The sequence below is a fragment of the Rhipicephalus microplus genome, chromosome 4, assembly GCF_043290135.1.
Source record: "Rhipicephalus microplus isolate Deutch F79 chromosome 4, USDA_Rmic, whole genome shotgun sequence".
Taxonomy (NCBI): domain Eukaryota; kingdom Metazoa; phylum Arthropoda; class Arachnida; order Ixodida; family Ixodidae; genus Rhipicephalus; species Rhipicephalus microplus.
Window position 1 is genome coordinate 10480885 of NC_134703.1, and position 19213 is coordinate 10500097.

The window sequence follows — 19213 nt, forward strand, 5'->3', positions numbered from 1 at the left end:
GTGTGGTTTTTGAAAGAACAGAGCATAAATGAACATTCTTCACTGCCTCACAAGTGTATAGAACAAGCGAAATTTCAATACTGCTGCAAAATTACTTTTATGGACCAGAGGGCAGAAAATTTTCAGTGCCAGTCATGAAAGAGTCGTACCTTGCATGTGTTGAGCCATCTTGCTTCCCATTGTTGACTGTGATGTTGGCACGTGCTGAGGGACTGGACTCGATTCGAAAGAGCACATAGCCCACAATGTCTCGCATTAGGTTCTCGTTGCAAGACACCCTATCTAAAGAGATCTGGTGAAATGGCAGCATTTGGCTGACTGCCTGGAATGCTGTCCGTACAGTAACTATCAGCTGCAACATAAAAGAAGAAAACAGTGTTCATTTGAACCGGCATTCACATGCCTATGAGTAGGTTTCCACATAAGAAAACCAGACTGACTGAAGAGATAACAATAGTTGAGAATGAAGTTATACGACTGCGCAAACTTCAACCTCGCAGCACCAGTGCACTGGCTGTATCGCCCACTGTGTCATATTTGGTACATTGAATATAATACATCAATATAGCTACTATAGGTGTCACGATGAGCAGCTATTGCAGATCTGACATGTTATGAAGAAAGAAGAGTGACTTGTATATTATATGATAGAAAATAATTATTTACAATTAGTGCTAATTAAATTATGCCTCAAACAAAATTTCATTGGTATTGTTCTTGAAATGAACTCTACAAGGAGAGTAGAAACAGTCAGCCTTTTCCCGCAATTTTTATGAAGGTATAACTGTGCGTGGGAATCGCAGGGTTAAACCCACAGTTTTCTTTGGCAGTTTCTGACACACCAAATGTGCTTGCAATGCCTGGCTGTTGAAAGTAAGTAAATGTCCATGCAATCATGATTACGTGTTAGCTTCTGCTTCATACAGATAATTCATTTATACCAAATACTACTGGCAATCCTCTGTAGTAAGTCTCAGTGTACCTTGAGCCATGCAGGGAACTTGAGTATATGCCTGGCCAGAAAAGAGGCAATGGTGTCTCCATAGTCGGGCCGATGCAGTTCAGCTTCATTGAGTGCATCCACAACAATAAAGCATTGGGTGTTTGGGATTCGACCTGTCTGCCTCAGGGAGCTTAACGGTTCCAAGATGCCTTTCAAAAGGGCTTCGTGAGGGTCCGTCTGGCATGAAGACAGGCTGAGTACATCTTGAAGTCTGCAAGAAAAAAAGCTACTTACGAATAGCCCAGAAGACACAGCCTCAAACTGCGCACGTTTCCTGTCTTCGGGCACGTCACGACCCCATGGCAATATGGTTAAAAGTGATATATGTGAGAGAGTGTGAAGCATAGACAATGACGGGAGGTCAATGCCCGTGTTGATAAGTGCACCATGCAGCTCAAAGTTCTGACTTATTATGGATGTATTGCCAGCAGCCGACCGCCGCGAGCTGTGCTCTGAAGCAGCTTGGAACACCAGCCAATCGCAATCAATTGTGCCTCAAAGTAGCCTGGTCCCAACGTGAAGGGACCGACTTCTGCGTCTGTCACGTGGCCCGATTTTGGGCAGGTTAACTCAAGACCCATATCGAGTGTACTGGCAGGCTGTCAGAGCGAGCCTCTAACAGCCTACCAGTGCACTCGACACGGGCCTTGCATTAAGCACGATACACCTGGTGATGAGGACACTTTGTCAAAGTGTCGAGGAACATTACAAAGATAGTTGATTGAGCTGTGTTGACTGCCTTGATATTGTTTTTCTTTTTTCAGACTATACACGGACTCGAATTCCTGCCAAAGCTGTCAGTTGTGACTAATACTGATAAATAAATAAATTTCTGTTAAAAAGCTTAGTTTGTTTTACTGTAATAAACCAACACTGTCATCTCTCTGTTGCTTGATACAGTATACATACACGAGGCTTCACGGGTGTTTTTCCTTTGAAGAATTTAAATACCATTAAACCTTAAATTACAGTACAGAACCAACCGACCGCACAATCGTTGTTCTGAAAAGATACTGAAAAAGTCCTCAAGTGTTGTTTTGAGAATGTGCTGAGGTTGTTATGTGTATGAACAAGAGGACTGGATTAGTGCCATTCTAGTACCATGAGAGAACATTCTTAGGGCACCATATTGTCCTCATGGAGGCATGCTGAGGATGTCCTCAGCTTGCATTTGTGTTGTGTGGGCTATTTCAGTCTTCTGCAGTTTTTGAGAATGGTATATGCTGCTGAATACGAAATGGTTCAAAATTAACTGCGGTATGCGCGTAAAACCCACTGTGAAGATATATTGAAGCCCGGTAGTGACGATTCGCTAATCTCTCCTTGAGGTGTGGCTTCACGCCAGCACGAATGCCATTCAAAAAAGTAACTTCACGGCAGCACGGACATTGATGAAGAGAAACCTCCCTTTCAGGCAAGTCATACACGAGATCTGCGCATGTTCACTGGTTTCGAATGCTCTGAAGGAATCGAATACTAATATCTCAGCCAAGGAGAATATCCAACGTCCTACAATTTTGTCTAACAGTTGAGATCATCGATTATTCCCAGAAGCTTATATACAAAAAACATGGCTGATTCCTCTGTCTAGGAATTGGTATAACACGAAAGTGAAATGTGTATTCACCAAGGTAGTTGAGCGTTTATTGTGCATTGTTTCACCACCAGGATGATGGGATGAATGTCGCAGAAACAAACTGTAATGTCACGCGAAGAACGGCAAGTAGCACAAAGCATGCACGAAATGAGCACACACCACGAGTGTGGACTGACAACTGTGACAGCTTGACACTAAAGCGTGCTGTTCAAACAGGAAGAAAAATGCACGAAACAAATGCACAAGTATACACAGGACAAGCACGAACAGCTGTCACAATTCTTGTTCAGATGTGAGCAGTGCGCTCTTTTCGTTAACGTGGAAGCGAGCGAAGTGACCAAAGTGACCTCCATGCAACCCTCAACCCCTGCAACTTCAAAGCAAACTTGCGGTGGAAGCATAAGCTCCCACCACCAGTGAAGGCGCATGCGCATCGCAGTGCTCGGGACGACGACCATTAGAGCACGCCCAACCACACTCTTCGTGCAATCTTGCAATCGATGACAAAAACGCACTGAAGTAGCTGAGCTCTGAGGACCACCAAGAATACATGATGTATATAAACGGCTCATGTTTAGCAAGCTGGTCAACATGCGCTCACTTACAGCACTGGGGAGCAAGAGATCATAGGATCGATGCCTAGCAGCGAAACTTTTTCTTCTCGTTTTTCTTTGCAATCTGTTAGCTTATATTTTTACGTCATATCTGTGATGTAAATACATACGCGGAGCCATGGTGGATCCCAGCATAAAACACTTTCATGTTAAAAAATAATTCAAATGTTCATTGGACTAACACTCATGTCACATAGACTCTTCAAACAGCGTCTGCAAACCAAGTACGGTGAACATCTGTTATCTATGCAGTTTGATTGCCCATAATTGGAGAAAATGCTAATCACGATAAAACAATTCTCCCACATTTCAAAAGTGCTCTTGTTACACAAAGTGTTACTGTATAGCTGTTAATGCAAGAAAATAATAAATAAAAGAAGAATAAAAATTACTGAGCCAAGACTAAAAAGAGTAATACCATTCACCACCATGAAAAGTCATACCATGAAAAGACAAAATTTGTTCAGGTGTGATTTGTTCAGGTCTGGAAACCCCGAATGACGCAAGGATTCCATGTTAGCATCATTCTAGTATCATGAAAGCCAGTGGCGAAGCTAGGGAGTCGCACAACAAACCCCTGCCCTCCTCCCCAACCCCCCTTTTTTTTCTCGCCATGGCATACAGAGCGCAATATTACCCCTTGCTGGGCCTTTCCCACTTCAAATTAAAGATGCGTCTTCCCCCCTGTCTCCCCCCTTCAAAATTCTGCCTAATGCCCTAATCACATGCCAAGGCACTTATTAGCTGACCTTTGGTCTCTGAGCAGCAAGTCACGGTATGCCACCAGCTGGGGAGCCTGGCAGAGCTGGGCGGCCACGCTGTGCACAAACTCCGACACCAGGCAGGTGACGTTGTTGTCCGCCTGGCAGAAGTGGTAGGCAACTAGGTGGCCTCCTAGGCAACGTGCACCGTCCTGCTTGGCACTCAGACGCGGCTGGTAAATCGACGAAGCCGAGCCGCTCCCGACACTGCTGCCGCCCAACGCACCGTGACGCTCCGGTTCGCAGTGGCGCACACCTGAGAAATAATCACCACGCGTCATCATCACAAATGTGTTTTACAACGCTTTGAGATATGACTACATTGATTAGTGCGTTTGTCAGACATGCGTGTTAGCATAATAGTAAGTTCGCTAAAGTTAGCTTCGCCTCACCAAAGAAGCATTAGCCTTGGCTGCGAGACAGTCAACAATATCATAAAGGCATGAGAGTTGTAATGGCGTGGTTGTAATTCCCATGTTTCGCTATCTTATTGCTCAGCATCTTGCTTGCTCTGAGAGCTCAAAACGCAGCCCTTTTCAGTGGTCCAGAATTGCAGAGAGCAGCATAGGACAAAAAGTTGTACACTTTGGTGATATATGATGCTATGGCATTGTTTCATTTCTTGTCTATTTTTTTTTTTTTAAGTTTAGCATCTCGAGGACAGTGCTGCCTGCCTCCAACTAGCCATTCTTCTGAAGTTCAAAGGGCAGGCTGGAGATCAATGTATGAGTGCGCACATGTCATTGCAACAGTGCTTGCACAAATGCAAGATTATTCCTTGCAAAAGGACGAGCGGAAAGCTAGAATGCACGCATGAAAACATACACTAAAAATGGCAGCAAAGCTGCCTTGAAGTTCCTGACTTAATTAATGACATTTTAAAGCTTAACAGCCATATTTGTTTGACTCTGGATATTTGTTTACTGATAGTATAATTAAGAAAACAATACTGCATTAAAAATAAACAATTAATGCTACATAAGATTTTATATGAACATTTGCGGTGAAAAAATTGCCAAAATAATATGGATTAAGATTCAAGAGAGTGTTGTCTGCCGCGCTGGTGCTCAGCTGCTGATCCAAAGGTCACGGGTTCGCGCCAGGCGAATGTGGAGGCAAATGGTCGAGTACTGTGCAATGTCGATGCACGTTATCAGGTGGTCAAATTTTCCGGAACCCTCCAATAGGACACTCATGTCTCGCTTTTAGGATAATAAACCACAGATGTTAATTATTAGTTATGCAGTGTCAACAATGCCAGTTTTAGCACAAAATTCAAATCAGGGAGTTTCAATTTTCACACACGCAACTCATTTCAGCAGGGTGAAGGTGCCACGCACAGAGCACCATCAAATCGGCAAATACAGTCGAATCTCGATAATCCGAACTCCGAGGGGCTCGAAAATTTCTTCGAATTAAAAGAAGTTCGAATTAATGAAAGCTAAATAAACGCAGGGCTCTCCATGCAGTGGCGCATGTGCATTGAGCTAACACACGAGGGAAAAGTTTAAGAAGACTTACATTTATTGACAAATCACAGGACATTCATTACTAATTGAAGTAATCGGTGATGCGCGTCTACACACGTTTGCCTTGCAGCGAGTCAATCATGATTATTTGGCACGCAGCTTGCAAAGCATTTCTACATTCGCTTCAGCATAAGTTGCGCGCGAAAATATCCAACGTCGACAATTTCTAAAAATGACAACGACAATGACTGCTGCGTAGCACAGCCTCCCGCTTTCCGCTACGCAGCTGCTCCATGGCCAGCAGCTGACGAGAAAGGAGGAGCGTCTCCACGCGGAGAGAAGCACATCAGTATTTCAGAAAAACCAACACTCCAAGGCAGCTTTTTTTTTTTTTGATCTTTTTGTGCGCGTCGTTGAAAGGAAAAAGGTTACGTGGCAGGGAAGGGAAAGGGCAAGCGGGGCGCAGGTGCAGGAGAGAGCCCCCCCCTCAAGGCGCAGAGCCATGCTCCCGCAAGGGGCAAGGGCTGCAGAAGATAGTGCCTTTTTCCTTTCCTTCTATCACACAATCATTTGGCCCAGCGACGGCTTTCTTTTTTTAAAGACGATAGTCTTTCTTGGGGACCTTTGACGCAAAAAATTGCGATGTCTGTCTGTCTGTACATTTGTCTGTTCGTCCACCTTTAACGGCATCGGGCACTTGAAATGGCTGACCCCATCCGCAGCACCCAGCAATATTGCTCAAGATTTAGCGTTCATACTTGTGCAATCGTCAATTAAAAAGCAATTATTTCGCATGTCTGGGGCACCAGACAACATGTATATATTCTGCAGGTGCATCTTTTACTAGAAAAGACATACATAAGTTATTCTAAGGACCGTAGCGTTTATCACACAACGCTGACCATGCAACGCTTGCATGGAAAGGAAAGTGTCTAAGACGACACGGTGGTGGCGCCTACCTGTCGCTTTGCGATCTACAGCTCATCACCTCTGAGACGGGTGCGCACACCAGTCTCAGAGCCACTTTTCAAGATAACTGCCAAATGGCGCTCATGTCTCCCGTGTGACGTGACTTGATGCGCGCGCTCGCCTCTGCTCATGGAGGAAGGAAAAACTAAGGAGAAGCCATGACGTCATATTTGTGAAGCCACCGTGTCGCAAACATCCACACTGCCCCTAACAGAGAAGCAGATAAACACTCCGCGATTTCCGGCGAGCAGCCGCCGAAGCAGTCTCGGAAGCGGCGCCAGCCGCTGGCCGGCAGCGAGTCAATTGACGAGTGCTGCTTCATTTGCATGTTTTTATGGAAACCTGTGTGATGCCCAGTTGCAGTGTATACTCAATGTGAATCGCGATCACTGCCAAATGTATCTGGTGGCCCTTTGCACGTATGTTCGCTTCACTGTTGATCAATAATGCATAGTATTCGCCATGGTATTTGATTCGGAGCTTTCAACTGTGTGCTCAGTTGTTTCTTACTCATCGTGTCAAATGAGAACACACGCGAACTTTCGTTTTTGGTGTTGTAGGCATCGTGGCACATATTTAGAAGTTGTGTCGTTCACATGGAAGGAGAATAAACTTCTCCTGTTATCGAACTAAGTGTGTATGTGTTGTACGATGTGCGCTCACTGCGTGTTAGTTATGTGCGCACTGGAATTACACACTTTGCGTGCACGATCGTGTATACAATACAGTGGTGCCTTCTTATCGACGTGAGGTACGTCAAGTCAACTAGGCTGGTGTAGCACAAAATCGCTATGAAGCAAGCTCTCAAAATTGTGCATTGTCACACTGACACTGTCGAAATTTGGGCTTGTTGGTGCATTGTGACGACTGAAAATAGCGCTAAGAAACGGGGACACAAGAAGAGGACACACCTCTTCTTTAACGCCTGTGCCGTGTTAAAAAGCACCGGTACGTGGCGTAACCAAAATCATTCAGCCCCTGCATTATCGCATTGGAACTCACACTGCAGTGATTAATGTGTTCTGCTCACCGTAAGGCCTTTATTTTCTTGACGAGATTTCGCGATATATGGGCCTATTTACAGTTTTTTACACGTATATAGTGTCAGTGTGACGACTGAAAATAGCGCTAAGAAACGGGGACACAAGAAGAGGACACACCTCTTCTTTAACGCCTGTGCCGTGTGTCCTCTTCTTGTGTCCCCGTTTCTTAGCGCTATTTTCAGTCGTCACACTGACACTATATACGTGTAAAAAACTGTAAATAGGCCCATATATCGCGAAATCTCGTCAAGAAAATAAAGGCCTTACGGTGAGCAGAACACATTAATCACTGCAGTGTGAGTTCCAATGCGATAATGCAGGGGCTGAATGATTTTGGTTACGCCACGTACCGGTGCTTTCTGAGCTGTTACACATTATAACACTCCACAAAGTATTTGAGCATGCAGGGCTCGGTCCTGCCACGCACGAACAGTCCAAGAAGGTGTGCGCACAACATTTTACTGCACGAAAACCATACAATACGCGTTAAGTTTACGCCGGGACTATAAGTCCGCGCAGAAGCGAACCAGTGCTGAGAGCACGCAACGGAGAGTCTGCTGTTTTGTTTGCCCCATACCAATTTGTTTGCCCCATACCAATTTGTTTGCCCCATAAACTTGACGTCACTTCTGCCACACTTCTCGCAATGCATTGGGATACGACAGGGCCCCTCCTCAGTTTTTCCTTCCTCCATGCCTCCGCTGCACGCTCGAGGCACTCAACGCAGCGCCTCCGGAATACCATTCATCGATTTTCTTGCGCAGAACATCAAATAAATGTTTTGTTCACTCTCTTCACATGCAAGACTATAGTCTTTCGACGACATTTGCAGGTTAACATGCAGATACAGGGCCAATTTTTTTTCCTCTCTCTCTTCGCACGCTGCATTGGAAGGAGGAGGGTCTTTACGTGGCAGGGACAGAAAAGGGAGAGGTGTGACACGGGCGCGTCGCATATCGGCATTTGAGAGAGAGCAAACATTCCACCGCAGCCTTTCTTTTTCCTTTTCATTTTTTTCGCAGCAACGTTGAGGTGTCGCAGGTGCCGCGGCGGGATTGGGCGAGGTGCTGAGAGTATTTTCGGAGCGCGGTATGTTCAAATTATTCGTCAGAAGTGCTTGGGCGTTCAAATTACCGGGCATATTCGCCCATTGGAATACACATAGCTTTAACGAGACCTCAACATGAGTTCAAATTAACCGGAAGTTCGAATTAAGCGTGTTTGACATAATGAGATTCGACTGCAGATTTACTGATTTAGTCAAAACCCAGCAGTCTAACTTAGTATGCGAGCTGCCATGGCAGCACAATGTATTTATGTTTCCTCTTAAGTACAGCGAGGCTTGTATAGGCGAAAGCTGGCTTTATAATTGTTTGCATCGATGATTTAATGGTTGTGACAACGCTGGATGCTAGGCTCAGAGCAATAAGCTTTTCCCTAGAGGGTACGGGCCTGCCAAGAACATTAGATGCCTCGTAGTGCGCTTTCGATGCTACCACCCATTCCGCCATCGTGTTTTAACATGGTCCCATTAAGCTATCGAGGAAACGTGAATCCACCTCTCTGGGTGACCAGTGAAAGCTGCTTGTGCTGTTAATATCGAACTTACGGGTCTACCCGAGTTAGCCTATATATGGCCAACCAAATTTACAGTGTGACACATGGGGAGATATTTACTGACCGGCAGTGCCATAGGTGACTTCTTCCTTCTTGCGACCAAAGGTGCTGTAGTCAACTAACTGCAGTATGGCAGCAGTTTTGCCCGATCCGGGACACCCAACAATGACCACACCTTTGTTGTTATCCTTTTGCAACTCCTGAAATAAAATAAACTTCAATGTCAAAACTCCGAGAAGCCCATTTCCCACACAAGATTTGCCAACATAAGACATAAAACAATGATATACATATCAGGTTCACGCACAACTTGCAGAAAGCGTGACTACAGCCTCCTTGACATACTAAAAGCGATTTTGTCCCTCACAGGATTCATGACAAATTTATATCTCTGCTGTACCTAATTGCAGTTCAAATGCATCAGCAACGTTCAGTCTGAGAATGATAATTTTGAATCTTTCCACAGCACGCTCAAACCCAATGAAATATGTACTACAGTGGTGGCACAGTTGCACATGCCCTTCGCTGACGTTCTTCCTATCAGGGCTGAGTATACTATAAACATAAACAATCTGGCTGCAAAGAAATTACCTGCTCAATTTCGTCGAAGAGCCACTGCCTCCCAACAAACGGTGGATCCCGATCTGCTTGGGGAACTTCAAAGAACAACGGCTTCAATGCTGGCTGAAGTGAGATCTTGTAGTGCAGCTGCTCCCCTGTAATTGTGCAATTAAACAGGAATTAAGACATACCCTTTGTGATAGTTAATTATGGCCGGCAGTATGAGTCGTGATAATGCATGGCACAACATGAGAAAGGTACGAAAGTGTTTCTTACATCTCGCGTGACCAAAGGCTTGGCGTTTGTTTGAGCAATTGAGTGGTGTGCCCCTCCTGTTGTTGGGCACACTATTATTCCCTGAAAAAAAAAATGATAAAGAAAAAGCGAGTCAGCGAAAAACGTCAAGTTGACATTAATGCAAAGGGGACAGTGGACAATGTCGCCTTTGCATGGACACTTTTGGAAAGGTCACCACTCACTCTGCTGGAAAGGTTCTTTGCGTGAAGGTGATGGTGACGAGCTGGTACTCATGAGCGATGCAACGCTGTCTGAGCTCTCTTCCCTGCTCGAGCTACGTAGTATGCTCATGGCTTCTGCCTCTGATGATCCTGTAAAGAATAAGTGACGATCTTATTGGTTAGGTGAGGTTAGGACATGTTATGGGTGTGCAAACACAGACACAAGAGAGAAGTCTAGATATCATGAATGTAAAAAAAAAAAGGCTCTCTGTCTTTCCTACAGCGACCACAAAACCTCATGAATATCGAGCTCCCTAGAAAAGATATGTAATTTCATTAATATAGCTCTGCTGCTACGAGAATTTGGCTAAATTTGGATCAAAGTGGGCCATCTCGGCACTGACATATTAATATACAAGGAAGCTATTGGCATGGCGGAATGACCCAAGGAGTTCTTCATAGCGTTCAGGGTATGCGCATTCACTTCGGACCCATAACACTATACACAAAAGTTTTCTCCAAACTACACTAAAATCATAATAAAACCAGAGCTAATCAGAACTTCAGAAGGTTCAAATTTTTTGCGGAAAAGCACCGGCGTAGCCAGGGGGTGTCCGACCCTCTCCTCTTCGAAATTTATATATTTTTCTGTTTATATATATACACTCACACATACAAAGAGGCACTCGTAAAGCACAGATGAACCTCGCCATTCCTGCTCCTTTGGAATAGAAATTGTAGCTACGCTATCGCAACACAGCACGTACTCGCTTACCCGTCAGTGTAGAGATGGGACTGGTGTTGTTAGAACCAGCTATGTTAATGTCGCTGTTGGCGAGCGAAGAGACACTGGCAAATGACCCCTGGCTGTGGTTGCTGCCCTCGCCCAGGAGGAGTCCGAGTCGAGTGTACAGGTGCTCGGATGCATGCCGCTGCTGCTGTGAGCCTCCCAGCGGCGGAGGATGGGGTACAACAGGGGGAGGAGGAGGTGGCCGATGGTGCTGATACGGCTGATGGTAGATGGGCTGCAAAAACTCGTCATCTGCGAGCACACAAAGCAGAGCTTTGGATGACACCTGGTTGGAACACAGACAGGCACCGCAGCAAAGTCGGCGTGGCAATACAAACTTACCGATAATATGAACTCAACAGCAGTGTAATTTGATGTATATCTGGCTGTGCTTTGATAGAGTGAAACAACTGTCAACTAGCATGCTCGCAGGACACCAAGTTTGCAGAGCACTTCAGGCTAGTATGGAACGCGCAGAAGACAAGGCGCAAATAAACGTGCGGCACTGACGCTCGAAAAATGTATATTCAGTTATCGGGTACAGGCTACACTACTCAGCTGGGTGACCTGTATAGTTCGTTCTGTAAGCCACACCCACAAGCAACCGAATATGCAAACAGAACAAAGAATTCCGTTCGATAAGTGGCCACATATACTATACGCGTGCTTTCTAGTTTAGAAAGGCTTAAGTTAGTCGGGACCTGGCGTATGATGTTAATATTTACATCACGAACTTTACAAGTACGTCAGTTTGTCACTGCTGACCATGTGAAAACATCATGTTTACTTTTTCTTTTCTATATACACACCTCGCTTTCTCTCCCGCTCTCTCATTTCTATGCGCACGTTATTGATCCATATCTCGAAACATGCAACATCAGAAGATGTGAATGCACGACTGTGACAAGGAAGAAACTGTACAAAAGGGTGTTGCCAAAAAAGCTGATCCACGAGTTGAACGCTGATAATGGAGCAAAGATACTTGGACGATTACAAAATGTTTATTAAATATTTACGACAGTGCCAGGTAGCCACCAGGGTGCGCTAACAGACACCAGTCTTGTAGGTCGCGCCTCACGTCAGACCCACGGTTTGCTTGCGTAGCGTCGCTGTGTCCAATCATGCAAGAATGGAGACCACCTCTCAATGGGCACTCGCTGAACATACATCAAAATGCATGCATGAACAGAGTACGGTCTATTTTAAGGGTGAAGCTCCTTGTAGTCCAATTCATCACGTGTAACAGAAAGAAGAAGAGATGAGAAAAAAAAAGAAGGCAGTCTCTCACCAACAGTATATTAGACGGCGCTGTCTCACAGAAGTACATACAAACTGCAGTTGGGTGAGAATATTCTAAATGGTGCTGTACTGCTACTCTCCAATTGGCTGCTGCGTGGGTTCTGTCTGGGTACGTGGAGAACGTGTGCCTTTTCAGTCTCCTGGATAGTCACTGCACGTGGCGGATCGTTGGTGGGGCATGGACGAAGCAGAGCAGCGGGCGCGTTGAAGACGCTTACACTCAGCTTTCTTGGCTCACCTCTTGTCAGTGTTAACCGCGCGCCGTCTGCATTCCCGAACGCGATTGGAGACATGGTTGCATGTATGGATGTATGGACACTTCAACCTACTCATCATCATTCACTCCGTGGATATGCTGTGATTTATTTTTTAAATGCGAAGCAGCTCTTTAACTAGCCTGAAATGTAACGCTATCCCTCCGTGTCTTCGTGCCAACGTGCCACACCACATTCGCTCATCAGAGTTGTTGTAACAATGCCAAATAGGTGAAGTTGCAGCAGCAGGTTGTCGTCACTCTCTTCCTCAACCGCAGCAGCTCCTGGCTCTTCCCAATACACATATATAGTTGGTGTTGCTCCTCCGCCTGCTCGCGACACACTTCTCTCTTGCTTAACCCTCTCCACCACCCGCAACGCTCGACCGCACGTCAAGTGGAAACACTCTTCCAGCTCATTTATCTGCAAAGAAACTCGCATGAAACCCAACCCGCCTCCCTAGTCTTTGCGTTTAAAAGAAACTTTTATTCGAGTAAAATCTACACCGAGTTTTGCTTCAAATCATTCTTCTAGCATCCGCCTCGATGCCCATTTCAACCGGGTCAACAGCATGCGTACCGCTGCTGCTTCGCATCCTATCATAGTTCCCTTCGGGGAGATGGTCCATAATTTTTTTTAAACCATATGAGCACTACGAATGCTCTGGCACCATACACTGACCAGAGGAAGCTGCATTTCTCGCCCCGTCTCAAGTTCCTTGACATTGATCGTAAGGTGCGTGCAGAAAACAGATGCATTCTCCGGGTATCCTTGTTACAATCAGCCCGCTAATGCAGGGAGATAGACGCACGCATCGCGTTCAATTTTCACCAACCCCGTCTCAGTATTGCAACTGTAAAAAGCCAGGCAGATAAACTAAGTTTTGCGTTCTGGCGCTGCAGTCAGTGAGGAAAACTTGACTGCACAGTCGATGGGGACCTACGAAGATAGCAACAGACATTATGCGAGTTTAAGGAACTTCGTTCGTAAAATGAGATTGTGTGATCTAAGTCCGTATTCGCTGCAAGGATGGTAGAGCCACAAAATCTGAAAGCCTCACTATACATTTGTTTTACTGAACAACGCTCTTCTTGCACACTTAAGTGCATATGACAGTCCGAATCTGATGCCATGCAAAATGTGCATTTTCTATCCCAAATATCCAAGAGAGCTAGCACAAAAGCTACTAAAAAATACTAAGACTCAAAGAGAGGGAGATACAGGACCGCAAGTTCTAAAACACTCATGCAACATTCTAAATTAATCATTGCATATTGCAAATACAAAACGAAATTCAAGGAAGCAAAAACAAATAGTGCAGTGGAAAAATCTACACCATGCACAAGAGTGCAGTATATGCCCATGTGAAAATGAGAAGTTATAACAGCCTGCCATTCTTTCAAATTCTTGTGTGGTGGAATCTAGAATCCTTCACCGTAACAATAAATTCACCCAGCAGTATACGAATGATGTTTGTTCATTTTACTGCAGCAGCAATGTTCATACCAGGCTCTGTTTTCCCAACTTTATGACTAACTGGCCGTTATAGGTGGCGCTGGTGAAAGTTACTAAGACTTATTGAAAAAAAATATCGTACAAAGTACAACGAAGCACTGAAAAAGTGTCAGTAAATAAACATATACAGTTGACGTACGATTTCCCAGACCTTCAAGGGACTGCGAAAACGTCCGGAACAACGAATGCACCTGAATACGAACCTTTTTTTGTTGGTATTCTTCCCTGACGGAGAGGGCAACAGCCGGAGTACAAGACTCCCATTTTCAATTCAGCCGATGCACCATTTAGGTGGCTCTGAAAAGAGTCGTTCATAAAAAATAAAAAAATCCGACGTGGCTGCTGCTACCTCATAGATCAGCACTTGGGTGCAAAGAAGTTGCCTATTTTCTTTTGCACGGCGTTACACTTGCCGCTAATCATGTCTGCCTCAATTTCAGTTAACGTCATGTTGCTGCTGTACAGCGATAACAGCGTCATCAGAGCTCACGTCAACTCCAAGCTTGTTGGCAGAGTAGGAGATGGCTCTTCGTTCTCGATGCCGGAGTCGTCGGAATCCTCTGTAACTTGATGAATGGTTTCGTCATCAGTCAAGTCCGCACATAGCTCGAGGTCTTTGTCAGCGTCCGTGAAGCCCTCAAAGGTTAACCCGGCTCGAATCTACATGCTGGCAGCGTGCAGATCGTCGAAGGCAACATCCGCGCATGGCAGTTCTTCACATAAGCGTTCACTTGGGGCGAGACGGCCCTGTCAGCATCAAGTGTTAAGCCCGCATGGCGAAAACAGTTCCGCAGAGTCACCTGTGTAACAGCTTTCCACGATTCGACTAGCATGCCGACGGCAGACCTGAGGTCAACAGCATAGCTTTTCCTGTTGTCGGAGCAGAGCACCATGCGGCGGAGCACGTGTGATTTGTAATGATGCTTCAAGCTCCGAATCACGCCATGGTACATCGGCTGCAGGATTCCTGTGGTGTTCGGTGGCAGAAATTCAATCTGTATAGCCTTTAGGTCCTTGATGTGGCCATGCACAGCACAGTTATCTAAAAACAGCAGAACGATTTTGCTGCTCGAACCTTCTGTCCAGCTTGCGCACGTACACTTCAAGTAACTGCTGCATTACCCACGCCTTCTTGTTAGCCTCATGGAAAACAGGCAGAGTCACTGCCCCTTTGAAACATCTTGCATGCTTTGACTTGCCTATTACTAGTAACGGAAGCTTCTCACTGCCTGACATGTTGCTGCCAACGAGGACAGTGATCTGCTCCTTGCTGTGCTTGCCGCCGTGGCAGGGGTCACCAGCAAATGCAAGTGTTTTCTCTGGCAGCAGCTTGTAGAACAGTCCAGTTTCGTCGCAGTTGAAAATATCATTAGCTAGAAACTGCTGCAGCATGAACTGCAGCTTTCCATTCCTATATTCGGCGACAACGAAATCGTCGATGACGCCACTTTTTTTTAACTTTAAGTCCTTGCGGCTCAAAAAATTGTGAGGCCATCCACTACTGAACTTGAAGTCCTTCATGCCCATCTAAAGGGCGAAAACCTCTGCTTTCTGCTTTAGGATGTTGCCTGACACAAAGATTTTCTTAGCAATCATGGCACTGAGCCAAATGACGAGCGCTTCCTCGAGCTTCGGGTAAACACCCTGGCTAGCATTCTTCTTTCCAGCCCCGGTTGATTTGGAAGCCACTTCCAAGAGCTTCGCCTTGTTTTTGATGAAGTCCGAAACAGTGTGCTTTGAAATTCCGAACTACCTCCCCACCTCTACCTACGACCAACCGTGTTGGACCTGTTCAGTGATGGTGGCTTTCTTCTCCATCATGAGCCTGCGAGGGGGCTTTGTGCACTTTGAAGGCATGGACAAAGACGAAGGAGCCGTCGGTGCCATCGCTGTAAACGGCTAATTCGCTCGACGAAAAGCACATGGATGCTGCACATGGATGCGAAAAGCACATGGAAACTCGATGGATGCTGAAGGTCGGGCAACATGATCACTGAAGATTGCGCACAGCAGCAAACAAGGACACAACCACACAGCTGACAAAACAACACGTGAACGAACACAGTGAGGTTTGGCTTGGCTAAGTTGCAAAGCTACAGCTGGCAACAAATTGACACGTGAGGTTTCGAGGTTACGGCAGCCCCGCCGTGGTGCCGCGGTTGGCAGCAGTGCTGCTGGCTATATCTGCGATGCGAGTATGGCGTGTTCGAGGATATGAAAACAACTGAAATGGTGGCGTCGGCGGTGACGTTGGGTCAGAGGTTAACAATAAGAAGTCCAGGAAATCGGATGCCGAAGGCTATAAGCGTCCGGAATTTCGAACTTTTTATTACATTGACTCTATGGGGAACTTAACGGTGCCACAGATGAGTACGGGAAATCGGGCATGTCCGAAATTTGAGACATCTGGGAAATCGGACGTTGACTGTATAAAATATATAGCCTGGGAAAAAGCAAATATTACGCTAATTGTCTATTTCTGAAGGTTTTGTGCACTCCCAGTTAAACGCACAGGTACCACTGATATGTGCACTATAGCTACTGATGTGTTGCACGCCATTTAAAGCAGGCATTTCAGACGCAGTATCTGACTATGCCCCCATATTGCTTAGCTCCAAGCAGGCCTCACCATTTGGTATGGGGAGGAAAGAGAGGTAATCCCTACAACTGCACTATTTACACAGTCTGGTATTTACACAGTCGCTTGGGTGAGGCAGCAGTGCACCACTAATACTGCATATTAGCACATTTAGTTACAGCATTGGAACTAATTTTAAAGATACCACTGAGAAGCACTACAACATTATTCGCCTGTACTCGGAAGTCCCGCCGCGCACGTCGCACTGTCTCCTGTGTTGCAGATCAGTCTCAAGCAGTACAGCCAACAACTTCATGCGCACGTGGCTCACACAAATCTCACAGGCGGTGAACACACTTGTGCTGGTAAGGCCTAAGCAGGCAGCTACTACGACACGTGCAGAATTAGTGCTTTGTGCATATGTATGGCTATGCATGCTGGGTCCCTTTCTTTGACCCCTACAAAATAATTTGCCGAGGATACATCACTGCAAAGCATGCCGCTAGACTGCTTGCCAAAGGTGTGACTGGTATTTACCTACGGTCCATAGAGATTTTATTTTTCTGACCATATTCATTGGCCAGTGCTGGACCTTGGCCAAGTCTGCCAGGGGGGATGAAAGACAGTGGTAATTCAGGACATGAGCAGTATTCGGAAAATTTTAGTCTTGCAATCGCTTTAAAACAAAACCTTGGTACCCATCTTCTGTGGGTGACAAGGATTCGAAAGCCGATAACAAAGCTATAAGTGCGCCACCAAAAGTGGATGTAGGTCCCTCATTAACTTTCTCAACAGCTACTTGGTACCCAATACAGTCCAAGTTAAGGAACACTAATATTTTTATCTTCGCAAATAATAAGCCTGTCTGTCTATTGTGCAAATGCTGCTTCTATGACAGGCTTAAGTTAGAATAACTACACACACAGAGAGATAAGGTACAAAGCAGTCCTTCCAATAGTTCAAAAGTAAGGACTCAAATAATGAGCTAGATAAGAACAGAGAAAAAGAGGGGAAGGTGACATACGACTTCCTGCTAGATTGCACTTTCTATATTCACAGTCACACTCCCGTTACACGCTCGCCACAAGACAGCAAAATAGAAGTTGCTCGCTTGCTAGTGAAACTACCGACAACAATCCCATCTGTTACCGGGTCTCCCGCAGCACAATTTAGATGGTCTGTTACACACGCTCCAAGCATACAAAAAGCAGCTTCTTCACCTGACAAGGCGTTGTGGGTGTCTACGCTAACAGTGGAAGGCCTTGTCATCTGCCGGTCTTTCCAGGAAATATGGCTAATCTTCGGACTGGCCATGCCTGACACCGGAGAACCTGCAAAGTTGAAAGGAGCGTCTCATCTTGTAAAGGCAAACTCAAGGGTTTCGACAGGGTGTTTTGCTTGCAAAGAAGGGGGGGGGGGGGGGGCAAGTTTAATGCTTTGTCTTTACCAAAGGGAGCGTCAGCTAGAGCAGCACAAGCCGTTGGATGGGTTTCCCAACAAGGCCTCGAAATATGTTTGTGTTTGGTGAAAGCATTGATTGGGATTAAACAATCTGCTATAACAGAGTTGAGATAGCACAGCAACTAACTTTTACAGCTGACTCTGAAGCAAAACATAAGTAAACGTCCTCCAACAACAAAGTTGAGATAACACTGCACCTAACATTCATAGTTATTGAACATATTTTAACACAGCACATGACTATGCAGACACAAGAGAAGAAGGAAGAAACCACAGCGCTGACTCGCAACTGAATTTTTATTAGAAAAACATGAAAAAGAACGCTTCAACCTTCACACCCTAATGACCACACTAAGGCAAAAAGCAGATCAGCTGACATTATTGAACAATAAAAAAACCTTGATACACCCCACATGTACTCCCCAACAGCATAAATGTTAATATATCGTCCTATCTAAAAACTTAACCTCGCTATCATGTAGGGCAATAGAAGGCCCACTAAAGCATTGTTCGTCCCTTTTTTTATATTATATGCTTCAATTATTTCTCATGTGGTTTTATCACTGTGTGTCGCTATAACTTTAGCTTCATGAAAGATAGCTGACCATGGTTGACCAGGAAGCGAGATGTCAGCAGTGAGTTCAGGCAGAAACAGCTGCTGTGTAAGTAGCAGGTGGCAAGGAATGCGGCCTCGTTAGTAATCGCGGCCGAATTATGTTGCACTCCAACAGCATCCATTTTCCACTCGGAGAGTCGAGGACAAAAGGCAGGCTGTTGTGAGCGGCGTGTCTTTTCAGCCAACAAAGGTGATTCTTAGCCCCGCCCCTGATAGAGGGCCCTACAAAAGCTTATGAGTAAGTAGCATGCATGCTTAGGAAAATGGGACAAAAATGACGAGTGAGACCAGTAACTACGGCCATCGCTTTCACCACTTGAACAGGTATACGCGCGTGTTTTCAATTGCCATACCTCTTGTATGAGGGTTGCGGGTTTGCATGAACGTGGTGAAGTGTCCATTGGTCTTCATGCGAGGCCTGGACTGGTTGCTAGGAGGTTTCGTGGCTGTCAAAAAGCAAACAAAGTATAAAGTGAGTGCATCATTAAGCGAGACAAGAATACTGAGCACACAATATGCAGGCAGGTTTATCCCCTCAGTTAAAAAAGATGGAGAAAATAAAGAGATTAAAAAAAGACAGTCCAAATGTTCTCAACACGCACGATATC

The 19213-nt window shown here is 45.5% G+C and overlaps 1 protein-coding gene across 8 annotated transcripts in view; it reads right to left on the reverse strand.

The window, feature by feature from the left end:
• The window catches only part of rols (zinc-RING finger and ankyrin repeat domain-containing protein rolling pebbles), a 469239-nt gene that overhangs the window by 68874 nt on the left and 381152 nt on the right, over positions 1-19213 (reverse strand). For 7 of the 8 annotated variants that reach the window (XM_075892151.1, XM_075892148.1, XM_075892146.1 and 4 more), the window contains 11 exons: positions 18959-19051; positions 17749-17859; positions 17066-17131; positions 10868-11134; positions 10114-10242; positions 9911-9991; positions 9665-9789; positions 9138-9273; positions 3964-4231; positions 983-1214; positions 150-352 (listed from right to left, as the gene is read on the reverse strand). In XM_075892151.1, the coding sequence (XP_075748266.1) occupies positions 150-352; positions 983-1214; positions 3964-4231; positions 9138-9273; positions 9665-9789; positions 9911-9991; positions 10114-10242; positions 10868-11134; positions 17066-17131; positions 17749-17859; positions 18959-19051 (1711 nt within the window). The remainder of the gene's footprint in view (positions 1-149; positions 353-982; positions 1215-3963; positions 4232-9137; positions 9274-9664; positions 9790-9910; positions 9992-10113; positions 10243-10867; positions 11135-17065; positions 17132-17748; positions 17860-18958; positions 19052-19213) is intronic. The other variant, XM_075892147.1, reaches the window with a different exon arrangement.